We start from the raw sequence: 15,362 nt of genomic DNA, 5'->3' as shown, positions 1-15,362 counted from the left end.
CATCAAGGGATCCAGTCAAAGGTTTTAGCACACTGAGTAAATCACAGACCTGGGCAACCACCACCACGAGCAATTTCAGATCACCTTCATCACGCCGAAAAAAAACCCCCACCCGTAACACTGCTCCCCCAGCCCCAGGCAGCCGCTCTATTTTCTGTCTCTATACCTTCACCTGTTTTGAGCACTTCATATAAAGAGAATAAATACAATATGTGGTCTTTGGTGACTGGCTTCTTTACTATTGTAATGTTTGAAACGTTTTCATCCACACTGTAGCACGTATCAGTACTTAATTCCTTCTTCATGCCAAATAATACTCCGCTGTGTGGATGGACCACATTTGGTTCATCCAGTCATCAGTCGCTGGCCACTGAGTTGTTCCCACGGCCGGGCTGTAATGTGGCTGTGAACCTGGGTACACGAGTTTTTGTGCAGACATGGTTTCACTTTTCTTGGGTATGAGTCGAATACCTGGCTCACATGGTAAGTTTACTGTTTTGAAGGGCTACCAGCTACTTTCCAAAGTGGCTGCACCATTTTTTATATAGCAGTGTATGAGGCTTCCAATTTCTCCAGCTCCTCACCAACATTTATCGCCTTCTTTTTTTTTTTTTGGTGGGGTGGGAGGTAATTAGATTTTCATTCATTTTTAATGGAGGTGCTGGGGATTGAACCCAGGACCTCAGGTATGCTAAGCACACGCTCTACCACTAAGCTATACCCTCCTCCATCGCCTTCTTTAATTACAGCCATCCTAGTGGTGAAGTGGTGTTATCACTGTGGTTCGGAGTTGCGTTTCCCTGATGACTAATGATGTTTAGCACCCTATCATGTGCTTACTGGCCACTGGGCTTGCGGCCTCATCATGTGCTTATGTATGTATCCTCTTCGGAGGAATGTCTCCTCAGCTCCTTTGCCCATTTATAATTCTTTCTCTTTTTATTATTGAGTTGTAAGAATTCTTTTTATATTTCAGATACAAAACTTTATCAGATACATATGTGACTTGGAAATACTTCCTCCTGCCCTGCAGGCTGTCTGCACCTGCTTGACGACGTCCTGCGAAGCACAGATGCTTTGAATTTCGATGCTGCCCCGTTTATTTTTCTCTTTTGCTCTTTGTGCTTTTGGTGTCACAGCCAAGAAACCCCTGTCTCATTCAACATCACATTCACCTCTATGTTTTCTTCTGAGTGTTTTATAGTTTCAGTGCCTATATTTAGGTCTTTGATCCACTTTCATTTTTGTAAATGGTGAGTGGTCCAGTGCCATCCTTTTGCATGTGGATAACCGGTCTTCCCCACGCCATTTGTTGAAAAGACTATACTTTTCCCTGCCCTGAATTGTGAAAAATTGTTTGATGGTAAATGTGAGGGTTTATCTCTGGATTCTCAATTCTCATCTATGATCTGTAAGTCTATATTCTTACGTCAGTGCCACACTGTCTTGATTAGTGTAGCTTCAGTCTATTTTGTAACTGGAAAGTTCAAGTTCTCCAACTTTGCTCTTTCTTTTCCAGGATTGTTGTGGCTACTCTGGGTTCCCTGAATTTCTAAATGAATTTTAGGAGTACTTTGTCAATTTCTACAAAGAAGATAGCTCGGATTTTGCTGGGGAATACATTAAGTTTATCAACGTGGAGGTTACTGCCATCTTTGCAATAGTAAGTCTTCCGATCCATGAACGTGCGATGTCTTCCTATTTATTTGGGTATTTTAATTTTTGATATGTTACAGTTTTCAGAGTAAAAATTTTGTACTTCTTTTCTTAAATTTATCCCAAAGTATTTTATTTTTAATGATACTGTAATTGTTTTCTTAATATCCTTTTCGGCTTGCTCATTGCTACTGTGTGGACAAATGCCTGAATTTGTATATTAATTTTGTGTCCTGCAACCTTGCTGAAATTACTAGTTCTAATAGTTTGTCAGTGATTCCTGAGGATTTTCTATATACAATATTGTCACCTACAAACAGATAGTTTTATTTCTTCTTTTCCAAAGTGGATGCCTTTAATTTCATTTTCTTGCCAAACTGCCTTGCCTACAAGTGTCAATACTATGTTGAACAGAAGTCGTGAGAACAGTCATCCTCATCTTGTTCTTAGTCTTAAGGAGAGAGCAGGAATCGGGGGCGGGGGGGGGGGGCTTCACAGACGCCCTCTATCATGTTGAGGAAGTTCCCTTCTTTTCCTAGTTTTCTTCTCATGAAGTAGTGAATTTTGACAAATGCTCCTCCTTCAGTCTATTGGGATGGTCATGTGGGTTTTGCTCTTTATTCTATTATTTTTAATTGATTTTTGCATGTTAGTCTAACCTTGCATTCATGTGTTAATGAATATAGTTGATCCTTGAACAATGTGGGGGTTAGAGGCATGACCCTCTACTCAGCTGCAGATCCACGTATGACCTACCTGGACCCTGCTTTTCGAGACAAACGTCAGAGGCAGTGGCACTGTGAGTTCTGTCATGGTTCCCTGGGTAGAGGATTCCAGAGGAGTACAGACCCCACCCGGATACCCACCCCGTCTGCTCACAAGGGTGCAGGAGAGTACGTGGCTGCCCTGGGCTCACTCAGTCCCGGGGAGCACCTGTGCCCGCAGAGCCCTTGGTGTGGGGGGTGGGCCTGGGGGCGGGTGGCTTGCTTGCCTCAGCTCACCTCTCACCGAGGTAGTCCCCGATCACGGTCTTATTCAGGCCTTCTCCTTTGTACAGGAACTGGGCCACGTCCTCCGGGGAGCTCTGCAGCAGGTCGTTTTCTATCAGAAACTGAATTCCCTGCGGATGAGCGGAAGGAGGAAGCACTGGTTAGGAGGCTCGTCAGACTCGTATTTCAGAGACAAACACGTTTAGTGTCACAGTCTTACTGGTCTGGACACGGCAGAAATAACAGCACGATTGGATTCTCACACCACTGTAACACACTTTACCCATCAAAGAAAAGCACCTCCTGGCAAATGAACAGGTTAAAAGACAAACAGGTTACTGAACAAACTGTTCTAACGTCATTAGAGGTTATAAAGGCAGAAGGAACAGTGATACCAATTTCCCCAGCTCAGGGAAGGGATCTGAGAGGAACTGGCCATACGTGGCTGGCCAACCCAATACCTGTCCCAAGCTCCCTTTTCCCTTTCCATCTTTCACTAAATAATCACCTTCCCAGCCACCCCTGCAACTAGAAATGACCTTGTGAGCACATGTGGTCAAACAGACAGAGACAAAGTCTGTAGGAGGACCCGGGAAAGACGCTGGTTTCCTGACAAAAGGGGACTGTGAGCAGCACAGTTTTCCTCCTTCCTGCCCTGAATGCAGATGTGATGGCAGGAGCTCTGGCAGCCGGCATACAAGAGAAAGGCTGGGAAAAACACAGGACCTCGGTCCTGGCACTTGGGAGCCACTCGACACCCCGGGCCACCTCTGCTGTGAGCAGACAGCCCGATGTGGAAGCTGTCTTTACAGGCACGCTGTTACCTGTGGCTGCACGTGTTAGCCGGTCATTGTGCCACTGAGTTCAAAGCAGTCGAAATCACGCCCACTTGAGGGACCTCAGAGAGGAGGCCGACGGTCTCTACATGAACGGCTGCCTGGCCCAAACTAGCTGTCTCATGGGAAGCCCTAATAATAGCAAAAATTTACCTCTGACAGAGCTTCCGAGCTGCTTCCAAAATACACATTGGCAGAGCTTGTAAGGGAACAGGGACTCCCGCCATCCATTTGCCCAGAGGCTGGTTCCACAAACGCAGAGATAGGTGATCTTCCAGCTGAAACTCTAAGTGTCCAAGACCAGGGCGCCTTCACACCCCAAGAGCCATCTGGAGTCTACTGACTTTTTAAATGCATGAATGTCCACGGCAGCCTTATTTAGAATGTCTAAAAACTGGAAACAACCCAGCAGTCAGTCAGCCAGAGAACTGACAAACACATTCTGGCGAATTCACACCACGGAAGAATGCAGAACGACGAGGTGGAGTGAACAACCATGTGGACGCGTCTGCAGACCTGGCGTGGAGTAAAGGACTCGGGGTGTTCTAACTGCACCCACGTATACTTTCACTCAGGCAACACTCGCCTACAGCAACAGCACAGAACTTGTTCTCCAGGGGGAGATGCCAGAAAGGCGCCCTGTGGTCCCCACAGCTCAGCTTGCTCTGGGTTGTGGTTACGTATTTCCATTTGTAAAAACTCTTCAAGCTGTACGCTGAAAATCTGTGCAAATGTTATTCTTTCAAAAAAAAAGTTTACCCTTAAAACAGTAAGTCTGACAATCCTAAATTAACTGCCCTGTATTTCTGGTGGAAGCTTAAGTGGGTACAGCCTCCTGGGTGTTATCTCCCAAATCTGCAGACAGACACACTGTAACCAGGCACTCTGCTGTTGGGTGTGCAGCCGTCTTCACCCAGGGCTCCTGAAACAAGGCCTGGGACGTGGGGTGCTGGTGCTGTTTATTCCTGGGACTGGACTCGAAGCCCAGGTGCCCAGGTGCCCAGGGTGAAAGACGGAGTGAGGCAAGGGGCGGAGGCAGGGCTGGGGAAGCCTCAGGGATGTGTGGGTGGGGGGCGCGGCGGAGCAAGGCAGAGGTTCAACCTGACCCAAGTTCCCTGTCAAGAGCTCGGAGGCAAAGCTGCCCCCAGCCGGCCGGCAGTGAGGACTCTCCCACGGGCTGGGCGTGGAGACGGCAGACTCTGCTGCCCCCAGCTCTTCAGGGGGCGAGGAAGAGGGCGCCCTAGAGCCACGCATCCCGGGACAAAGGAACCAGCAGAAGCAGAGGCTCCCTCGGGGTTGCAGGCTCATATCGGGGTGACAGCTATGGCCTGATCTTTCATGACCACTTTGGCTGCGAGTGACACTGGAGAGAGGTAGTGGCCCGGCAGGCTGAAGGCACTCCCTCAGACTGAGTTTGGCAGCCTCTCCAGCAGGCGATCCCCCTTCTGCAGACACTACTTTGCTGGGCACCCTTGGCGGAGCCACGGCTGCGAGAGGGTGTTGCGTCCTCCCAGCCCTGCCCTCCCCACCCCACCAGCTGCCCGCAGAGTCGGCAGACCAGCACCCCTGCAGCCACGGGGCCCCAGCCACTCCATCAGCCTATGCCCTCCAGAGCCAAACGGGCTGGGGGATGAGGCTTTCCTTGGTTCTCCTGGATGCTCACGACCTGATCTAAAACCCCACGCTCCCAAAACACTCAGAAGCTTCCTGGAGAAGCTATCAAACCACCCCCAGGACCTGAGAAAACAAACCAGGCTGAGAGCAAGGGGCCCCCTTCTGTGCCTGAAGGTTACACCGAGAAGGCAGACGAGGGACGTTCCAGCTCCCTCCGCAAAAGACTGAGGCCGTGACCGTGGAAAACACACTAAGCCACGGTGGGGCGCAGGGAGCCAGGCCAGGGCCCAGAGCGGAAAACAGAGTCACAAGTCAAGAGGCAGAGAGAGCGGTCACGGAGGAGCAAGGGCTGGTGCCTCTGGGAGGTGGAACGAGGAGGGAGAAGCAGCGGAAGAGGACGGCAGGGAGGCAGGCTGCTCTAAATCCGAGGGCACAGGTCCTTGTCCTGGACAGGAGAGGAGCTGGCTCACTCCAGGTCATGTGGAGGCGGCCACGTGCCAAGGATGCCAGCAGCCCCGGGAAGCTGGGCGAGGCTGCAGCCCCCAGGAGAAGCAGACGCTGCCCTCACCTGACGTCGGGCTCCAGGCCTCCTGAACTGTGCGAGAGAACGAATTTGCTGTCTGAAACCACCAGGTTTGCCAGAATTTGTCACGGCGGCCCTCAGGAGCAAATACACTGGGTGAACACCAATAATTCAGAAATCCTCTTTTATTACTACCTTTAGTGGCTACTCTTCACATTAGCAAATATTTAAACTTTTATTAATCCACCAACATCTAGAAAACCCTAGCCAATTTTTACTTTTCTTCCTTTCTTGCCACTAACATATCAAGATAATCTGGAGCTTTAATTTCAAAAGTATTCTTTCAATAATCGCCCTTTAGAGTTAATTTCGGTTCTGCTGGTTTCTCTGCTTATCTTTTTCATTGTGCATCTCGCCTTTGGCTTTACTTCTGTTTTAGAGATGTTCTACTCTGATCGCTCCATTTCTAGAGACCAGACAAGGTCTCAGTGGTTAACTTAAATCTTTTCCTTTGAAAAACACTGTTTCCCTACCGTCTCTCATTCAGACTTGCTGGTGACAGACTTGCTGCAGTTTCCATTTCTTCTGAGAGGACGTGGTCTTTCCTTTCCGGAAGCTTCACGAATTTCTCTTTACCTCAAGCTTCCTGGCATTTTACCAGATGCATACAGGTCTTCTAAAAGTTCTGAAGTATTCCAGTGCTTCTTGGCTATTTCCTCCACTCTGTTCTCTTTTCTCTCCCTCTGGGACCTTCATTTGGTGAGATCTGAGCTGCTGGCCCGGTCATCCATGTCCTCCTGCAGTTCCGTACGAAACTGCGGTGCCTTCAGCCAGGTCTTCATGGGCTTCCAGCCCAGCCCTGCATTGTTACAGGACGCTGGTCTCATTCCAAGGGGATTTCTCACACCTCCTTGCTGCTGTACCATGGGTAAGCAACGTCCTCTCCTATTTTGATGAGATCTACGTGAAATGCAAACACATGCGCATAAACGTCCTACCACGAATTCTCCTTCCACCATTTGTTAGGTCTGCTTCCTGCGGGCTGGCTCAGCCTGGCCTGCTGAGTTCCGTGTCTTTCACGGCGTCAGCTTCCTCCTCCTTTGTGGGTTCCCGGGTGGGTCCTGGTTTTCCCTCCGGGGGTTTGGCAGAAGTGCAGGTAACACAGCCAGGCGGGGCTCAGCAGCTGGTCTCTGCACCTCCTTCCTAGCAGTGGCAGCCCCGGAAGATGCGGACCGCTTCCGCAGGCTGAGTGCCGCCTCGCGCTTCCCCCACCTGGGGACACACACGCCACTGCTCCGCGCAGGCTCAGCAGAGGGCGAGCGGTCTGGAGGTCCCCCACCACCGACCGACGCCCACACCTGCCTCTGAGCGGGCGGAACCCCTGAGGCTGCCCATTCCTGCAGCAGCTTCTTTCTCACTCGTGCTCTGCGTCGTCATTCACTGATCATCCTCTGTCTTTCAGAGAGCCCTCAATTTCTAAGCCACCGAGTGAACTGCTTGTTGCAGATTTACGTATTTTTAAAGGCATTTCTAGGAAACTGGGAATGAAAGGAGAGGCCGCTGAGTGTTTTCAGTTTCCCTAATCTAATCAAGGAGCTCTTGATTACTTTTACAAACGCAAGTGCTACTTCCGGGTCCCCAACAAACCAAGGCTCTTGGATCAACACCTTACAGCTCTGCGACCTGACAGTTTTCCTACGAGCCTGAGAGAACTCACTCTGACAGCAGCCTCGTGTTTCACAATGTCGCATGGCTTAAGGGGCATGGGGTGTGGGGGAGACACAATTTTTGGGTGGTAGGGACACACTTTTGAACCGTGTTTGAGGCGCGTGAGGCCATCCGGTGCTGTAATGGACCCAATGCGTGTGTCCCCTAAACGCACACGTGGGAGCCCCAGCCCCCAGGGTGATGGTTTAGGAGGCGGGGCCGGGGGGTGGTGAGGTCATCTGGGCAGAGCTCCGGTCTGACGGGCTCAGTGTCCTTGTGAGAAGAGACGCCAGGGAGCTCACCCACCCCACCACATGAGGCCATGGCGAGGGGACACCACCTGCATGTCAAGATGACGGTCCTCATCAGAGCCTCCTTGTGACTGAGGATGTCCAGCCTCCAGAGCCATGAGAAAAATTAATCTCTGCTGTTTAAAGCCACCCAGACTATGGTATTTTGTTCTGGCGGCCTGGGCTGAATATAACAAATCTATCACCAAGTCCACAAAAGCCAGAGAATTCTGACCATTTTTCTCAGCAAAAGCAAACACACAGACTGGATGTGCCATTTGCCTTTCTCAAGCAACATAATTACAAGTAAGTTGTCAGGCAGAACTGATAATTAATATTTTGAAGAACCTTTTAGGTGAAGATTAACACAAAAGGAAGCCTGCAGAGCAACTGGCCGCAGCCCAGGTGCAGCAGATGGACACCTGCGTCCTGGGACAGGCCAGCAGACACCTCAGGGCCAGGTGGGGCCCAGGACACCCAGGCCGGGGCCGGGGCCACCTGCACACCAACCAGTGAGCACCGCAGTCCTCCAGACGGCAGGAGTCCCAGAGCCGGCTTCCCGCTCAGGGCACCGGGTGAGCTCTCTGTTCTGTGCCTCACTGTCCCCAGCTGTGACACGGGACTTAGAACCCACCTCATGAGACTGCTGCAGGGACCAAAGTATGTTCATCCAAGTGCTTCCCCAGCACAGTTCCTGATAAACGCCAGCCCTTATTATTGTAAATCTGCCCCATGGTGCGTGTAACTCAGGAGGCAGGCGCGAACCGCACCAAGAGGGCTGCAGGCAGCGCCACTCGAAGCGTCCGTCTGCTTCGAGAGCAAGATCCGAATCCATCCCTGCACTTAACGGTGTGCTGCACCTTAAAAACGAAAAGGCCTTGTTTTAAAGCATCTGCTTATTAAATCGTCTCTCTCGAGATGCCTCCAGTGCTTACTAAATCTGCTGATAATTCAACGCTGTAAACTCAACTTCTAAAGGAAAAAAAAATGGTTACTAATCTCAAATACCAAACCATTACCAAATTCACAAAACCGTTCTCGCTGACAGTTATGGAACTGATTTATACCCCATAAGCAGAGAATCAGGAAGCAACAGGGAAATGTTCACAGCGGCCAGAGTACCCCAGTTCAACAAACACCCTCCTGCTGCTGCAGACACGCTGAACCTCAACAAAACCCAAGCCTGCGAACTGTGAATAGGGAGCCATGGTGTGTATTTCTTTAAAATACACTTGCAACTGTGCCTGCACCTACAGATGTCAGTGTACAGATCTGGGACCTCGCACAGTGTAATTCCTGCAATCAGCAAACATTTACTGAGTGAACAAATAATTAACTAATTAGCGCAGAGGCTCAGTGCCAGAAAAAACAAGGAAGACGTAAGAAGTGAATACCAATTAAAGACCAGTGAGGATTCAAGGCACACAGCCCTGCAGTCAGGTCACCAGCGAGGAGGGCCTGAGGCGGCCCCTCCGTGGACATGTCTCTTCTCTCCTGGACCTTGAACCTTCGTGGCTGACTCGAGCCCACGCTTCTCAAAACCACAACCATGTTACAACTGAGCCGTGTGTCCCACAAAGCTTCACAGCCCCTGCTGAGGCCTTCAGCTCAGTCTCAAAAGCAAGCAGCCACACGTTGCAGGGTCACTTCTGGGGGCGTTTTCCTAGAAAACCCAGCTTGAGGAACAACCAAGGCATTGGCTTAAATCTGGAGTTGCTCGGCCTTTCAGACAGACATCTTCTTTTTAAGGTAAATGCAAGGAAGGCAGCCCCACCTTGAGCCCTGTAGCCCACCCAGACCAAAAACCTACCACCTCTGCCCCGAAGGCCCCGCGACTCCCGGGTCTGGGCTCCGAGGGACAGCAGAGCACTCGGCCTGGCGCCAGCGATGGGCCTGAATGAGCCTCTGGTGGCTCCCAGGCCGCCAGCCCCAGCTCGGACCTTCCCAAAGGCCTTCCGGTCCAGGGACTTCTGCTGCCCCCAGTTGTGAGCTGCCCACTTTGTGGTAAAAATTTAACCTTAACCCAGTGCCTTTATGAGGTGATATGCCCACCCCTGTCCAAAAGGGAGAGTACCCGTTAAATGGACCCATGGATCGATCAGTCTCCCGCAGGCCAGGGAACCCAAGATGTTCTGTTACCTTTTTGGGGTCCATGTTGAACTTTTTCCTTCCCATGGCTATCTGCTTGTTCCTCTGAGTCGTCTTGCTAGGCATTCAAAAGAATTAAGACACTGTCACAGGACTTGGTTTGTGCAAAGTACAGGGAGCCCGCAGGGCCTGTCCCCTCCTGACAACTCAGGAAAGACGGAGCACGGCCCCCGAGGGCCCGCCACCCTCCTAGGGGAGGGGAAGCAGCACTGAAGAGGCCACCATGGCTCTTTCCGACATTTGGTAACTTCTTCAGAAAAAGCCCAGCTCCTGGTTACAGGGAAAGGGCACCACTGTCTGTGCAGGTGGATTCTGAGGTCCCTGTGCTGCCCCCTGAACTGCAAGGCCAGACAACGAACTGCATATAGCAGGGAGAGGGGAGCCCCTGGGGCGGAATGGGGAGCAGGAGTGAGGGGCCCCCACCTCCCCCACTGCTGCTGCCCCTTGAGCACAAGGTCCCGAGAGGTGAACTTGAAGGCGGAGCCTAAGCGCTCACCTCTCCTCCACGGACGTCAGATTGTCAATCTCCGTCATCACTTCTGCGATCTCATATTTCAGCCTCTGTCAGGAAAGAAAGAACGAAGGAATTGTAGGAGTGAGAATGGGGGTCTCTACCTCCCTGCTCCAGACTCAGAGACGCTTTACCCCCACCCCCACCCCCCACTGCGAGCGCAAGCTGCCCTCAGGCCTCAGCACCACAGGAGCGGCGAGACCAGTACTTGTCATGACCCAGAGTCTGCTTCTCAGGCCACCCCGACGCAGGGGGAGCACAATTCCTGTTCGTCCCTCCCAAGAGGAGAGCAGAGGGTCCACCAGGCAGATTCTAGAGGGTCTGTGTGTTAAATCAAGAAGGGACCCTGGGGAGACTATCACAGACGTACAAAGATAAAAACAGCAAAAGGAAGGCAACGAGTCCCGTAAACACCACCCGCACGTGCCCATCCGCCTTCGCCGTGGTGGGCCTGTCGGTTCTTAGGAAGACCCGGGAGGTCAGTGTCGGGCCCGCAACCACTGTCTCAGGACGACTTCTGCCGCTTTTTGCAAGAGATGAGGCACCACGGACAGAGCTCAGGAGGTGACCACAAACCTGCCTGTGGCCCCCAGGCCAAGGACACCGGGAGGTACAGACTCGCCATCCCTTCCTGTGGCCCCACCATCTGCGGGCTGAGGCAGCTTTTACCTCCCTGGGCCTCAGTGTCCTCAGCTCAGGAGTGAGGCCGTCACAGCTACATATGGCTCCATTATTACTAATGCCCAACCAGGAACCTCAACCTTAAAATAAATTCTTATTCTTCGATCAAAGCACCTATTCTGGGTTATTTGATTTTTCCAAGAATGATGAGTAATCTTAGAAGAAAAAGTTTTACAAATTATCTTTCAAACACAAAGACGTTTTCACTCAGGACCCTATTATCTTATGTGCCAAGAAACTTCAGACTCAAACTGAGCCCCTAGAAAGGACCTATTGTCTGGATGCGGCTCAGCTCTGCAGCGGGTGCCGGGGAGGCCGCAGTTACTTTGGCTCTGACAACAGTTAGGAGGCGTCTCAAAGAGCAGCCACACGTCCACCTGCATTCCCAAGGTTACGCGCCCCCAGAGCCATGCGGCCCGGCCTTCTGAACAATTTCTGCAACAGTCACAGACACGCCAGTTCTGAGACTGGCTTCACTCCCCTGCTTCTCCCGTGGGACCCCCTCCACCCTGTCTCTGGGCACAGAAGTGTGGAAAGGACAATGGTTAGCTGTCGGTGTTTAATTCGTCATTCTGTTCCTACCAGTCAGTAGGCGCTGGGTGCACAGCTCCAACTCAATATACATTTATCTATTTATTCAAAAGATCCCTGACAACGCCAACAATGTGCTGGGCCGCGTTCTAGGCGCCAGGGACACCGGTCAACGCAACAGGGTCTTGTCATACAATTTCCCGGAGCAGCACGTTTGCAGGCTGCTGCTGCCGCTGTGTGAAGCTGCCCTTTGTCACTCTGGAGTCAGTGGCACTTACCGCTGACCCCAGTCCCGAGGTGTCTTAGCTTCCAGCACAGAGTCTGCGCTGCGTGGCGAGCACGACCTCTGCTCTGCCGCCTCAGTGTCTCCCACGCTCTCTGCGTGGCTGTGATCTACACGCACTAGATACCCGTTCTTCTACATGTTCACGATGCTACTTGATTTACAATTTTACCTAAAAGCAAAAACTACAAGACATTTTCTTACCTCGATGTCATCAATAAGTTCCTTTTTTCTTCGACGAATGTCTAAAAGTTCTTCTCTCTCTTCTAATGAGAGGTCTACAGGCACTGAAAGAAAAAAAAAAAATCAAATTAAACAACTTAACAGCTACTCCAAAGAACAATCTGGCAACATCTAGGAAGGTTGAAGATGGGCACACGTTCAAGCTGGCGATTCTGCGCACAGGGATTTCCCCAAGGGACCCCAGCTTACAGACCACGTGTAAGACAGTCCTGGCAGCACTGTTTTGGTAGGAAAACAATATAAATTTCCACTAACAAGAAAATGAATAAGCTATATTTATAAAACAGAAGCCCACACAACAATGAAAAAATGGCTAAACTCAATCTTTCAACACAGATGAGCCTCATGAATAAAACAGAGAAGACAAAGGGAGGCTGAAACGCGCACTGCACATGCCGCCGTCCACGGCGGGGTGAAACGTGGACGGCGGGGCAGAAGTAAGTCCCCAGGAAGGACCGACACCAAATCCTCGATGGCGGGAGTGGGAGAAACACATTCCAGGAGGAAATGAGGGAGTGTCGATGCAGTGGGCAGAGGTCAGCTTGGTACACGGCTATTTGCTTAATTTTTTTTCAGTTGATGGAGTTGTTTTAACTTCTGCAGTATCTTCCACTCCTCCTACATTTATTTCCTCTCTCTCTTCTTAGTGCTGGACTTGGCTTATCTCATGAAGCTTTTTTTCAAAGAAATAGCTTTTGATTTTAATTATCTCCTATCGTGTGTTTAATTTGTATTTATTAATTTGTTTAAAGGAACAAAAGATTAAGAATCTGGGTAAATAGCAAGAGAATGTGTTGAGCTTCTACAAAGAAAGATACTGTGATCACGGTGAGGGGCAGACAAACTGACCAACGAGCCAGAAGACAGCACAGAACTGACACTGCAGCCCACGGAGACAGGGTGGGCCCTTCCACGTGCACCCTGCCGTCTCAGTTCCCTATGTGTAAAAAAAATGAATTGCAAGCGAAATAAAGGCTTAAATTCAAAAGGCAACAATACACAATTTTTCAGAGGAAAATAGAGAATGTGTTCATAATTTCAGAGTAGGAAAGGATTTCCTGTGGTAAAATAAAGAAAAAGGTTCAAATGATAAATACAGGATTCAAAATAATGTTTATCTTTAATGACAGAAGGAAGAGAATGGGATGAGGAGGGAAGCAAAGGACAGTTCAAAAGCAGTGTTAATGTTCTTCTCCTAACAAATACCATTATTACTTTTATCTGACACAATCTTAAAATCCTTAAATATTTCATAAAAACATTTTTTAAAAAATCAAGCAGAACTCTCGATCCTTGAGTTTCAAAAGCACTTCCACAAATTAGTTAGAACAACTCTGGGGATTTACAGGTCTGGGAATTTCGATGAGGCAGAGAAAGATATTTCTCAATATTTTACTGCATCTAGTGTATTTCCACCCCCAAAACACACTGCTATTTAATAACTAAAACCAAAAGTCAAGTGAGAACAAGGAAAAACATTGGCTTAATGAGGCAAAGAGGTTTCATATTTTCAGTGGTCACCTGACACTGGTAAGTTATCAGGGAAAATAACTTCTTGATGGCAATGATCATATCAAACAAAAAAGGAAAATTTAATGTTCTCATGAGCACTGTGAGCACTGTGTCAAAGCCCTGATCAGTTAAAAAAAATTTTCATGAAGACATGAATTAAGGACATAGAGCTCACACATAAAGTAGAAGAGTAAAGGCAAAGTAAAGGAGAAATTTTAAAGAAGATACTAATTTTCTTCAGATCATTCTTAACTTTTGCTGCAAATGGGGAAAAATGAGATGTGCTTTACAAAGAACCAGACACTACATACAATTTACACAAGATTTCCAACTTCCTGCTTCCTGCATCAGGTCTAAGCTTCAGTAAATCTCACATCAGCAATTTTCTTAAGTGATCTTCTTTGCCAAGCAACTAGTGAGGAAGGAACTATAATTTTTTTTTGGAGGGTGAGGCAATTAGGTTTATTTACATATATATATATATAATTTTTTTTTAATGGAGGTACTGGGGATTGAACTCAAGACCTCATGCAAGCTACGCACACACTCTACCACTGAGCTATACACCCTCCCCCTCCAAAGGAGCTATCATTTAGTGAGCAACTACACTGGGATACATGCTTCATCAAATTATATCACGCCCCCGTCTCCAAAACTTTGAGAGCAGCCATTACTGTCCTCATCTTATCACTGAGGAAACTGAGACCAAGAGAGGTCTAATGATTTTCCCAGGAGAGAGAGAAAGAATATTTGAAGAAGTAATGGTTAAAATGTTCCAAATTTGATAAAAGACATGAATATACACATTCAAGGTGCTCAAACTCCAAGCAGGATAAACTCTAAGCAGGATAAACACAAAGAGATCCACAAAGTCCCCCGGTATGCTGCTGAGCTGGTCAGTAGCTCAAAGACGGTCATCACGGACCTGGTCTTCCCATTCTGTGGTCTGAAGTGTCAGCTTCATCCTAAAGCTGCTGCTGGTGGCTTCCACGCTTCTTATTCATGCATGGTGGGAGCGGAGGAAGGGGGGCAAAGTTGGGGGAGGGGGAGGAGGAAGGGGAACAGTGCGCGTATGGGGAAGGGGGGAACAGTAGGCTGAACATGAGAGGGCTTCGTTCCCAGGAGTCCCTGTCAAGTCTCTCCTCAATTCTCCCAGTCCAACCTGGCACTGGCCTGGGGTTAGTGTGATGAGTGTGTTCCACCAGCAGGGCTGCAATGACTAGCCTCCACACTTAACATTTCAGAAGAAGGCACACAAAGAGGCCCAGATCAAGAGAAGATGTGAGAACCAGCAGAGAAGGACAGCTCCAAAACCAAGAGAACGAAGACTTTCAAGAGGGAGAAAACCAACAACGTCAGATGCCACCGAGGGATGAAGCAAAGCAAAGAAGCAAGCGTGCAGTTCTTGAACCTTCCAAGCAATTACTCTTACCAGCAAGCAAGCATCTTGTTCCAATAAAGACAGAAATCTAAAAGTAACCAGGTGGCTGACACCATCCTGCTACAACAAAGTAAATGAACTTGAAGCGCCAAATCAAGTCTAGCCCACGGTGCAGACTGGGCTCCCGAGAGGGGCCTCAAAAGGACGAAATGTTGTTCTGCGCGTTCTCCTACGCAGACACGTGAAAACAAGGGTCTGAGAGGGCAGGGCTCTGGTTCCATCATCAACAGACTCTTCGGATTAAGAAATCTCACCTAGTTTTTCCCTCTAACCCCAAGTGTGAGCAGGGTTGGCTAACAACAGAGTGAAGGTGTATTTTAAGCAAATCTAAACACCAGGATGGTTCAGCTCAAGATCCTGAAGCTTTTAACCATGATCTTTAATGGATTCCCTTGAT

General features: G+C 49.3%; 1 protein-coding gene across 6 annotated transcripts in view; it reads right to left on the bottom strand.

Annotated features, from left to right (window-relative positions):
* Positions 1–15,362, bottom strand: part of CYTH3 (cytohesin 3) — an 81,297-nt gene that overhangs the window by 12,030 nt on the left and 53,905 nt on the right. For all 6 annotated transcript variants that reach the window (XM_074345666.1, XM_074345667.1, XM_074345664.1 and 3 more), the window contains 4 exons: positions 11,974–12,056; positions 10,260–10,324; positions 9,755–9,821; positions 2,658–2,776 (listed from right to left, as the gene is read on the bottom strand). In XM_074345666.1, coding sequence (XP_074201767.1) covers positions 2,658–2,776; positions 9,755–9,821; positions 10,260–10,324; positions 11,974–12,056 — 334 coding nt within the window. The remainder of the gene's footprint in view (positions 1–2,657; positions 2,777–9,754; positions 9,822–10,259; positions 10,325–11,973; positions 12,057–15,362) is intronic.

The sequence above is a fragment of the Camelus bactrianus genome, chromosome 18, assembly GCF_048773025.1.
Source record: "Camelus bactrianus isolate YW-2024 breed Bactrian camel chromosome 18, ASM4877302v1, whole genome shotgun sequence".
Classification (NCBI taxonomy): Eukaryota; Metazoa; Chordata; class Mammalia; order Artiodactyla; family Camelidae; genus Camelus; species Camelus bactrianus.
Note: the sequence above shows the minus strand (reverse complement) of the source record. Positions and strands in the feature narration are given on the sequence as shown.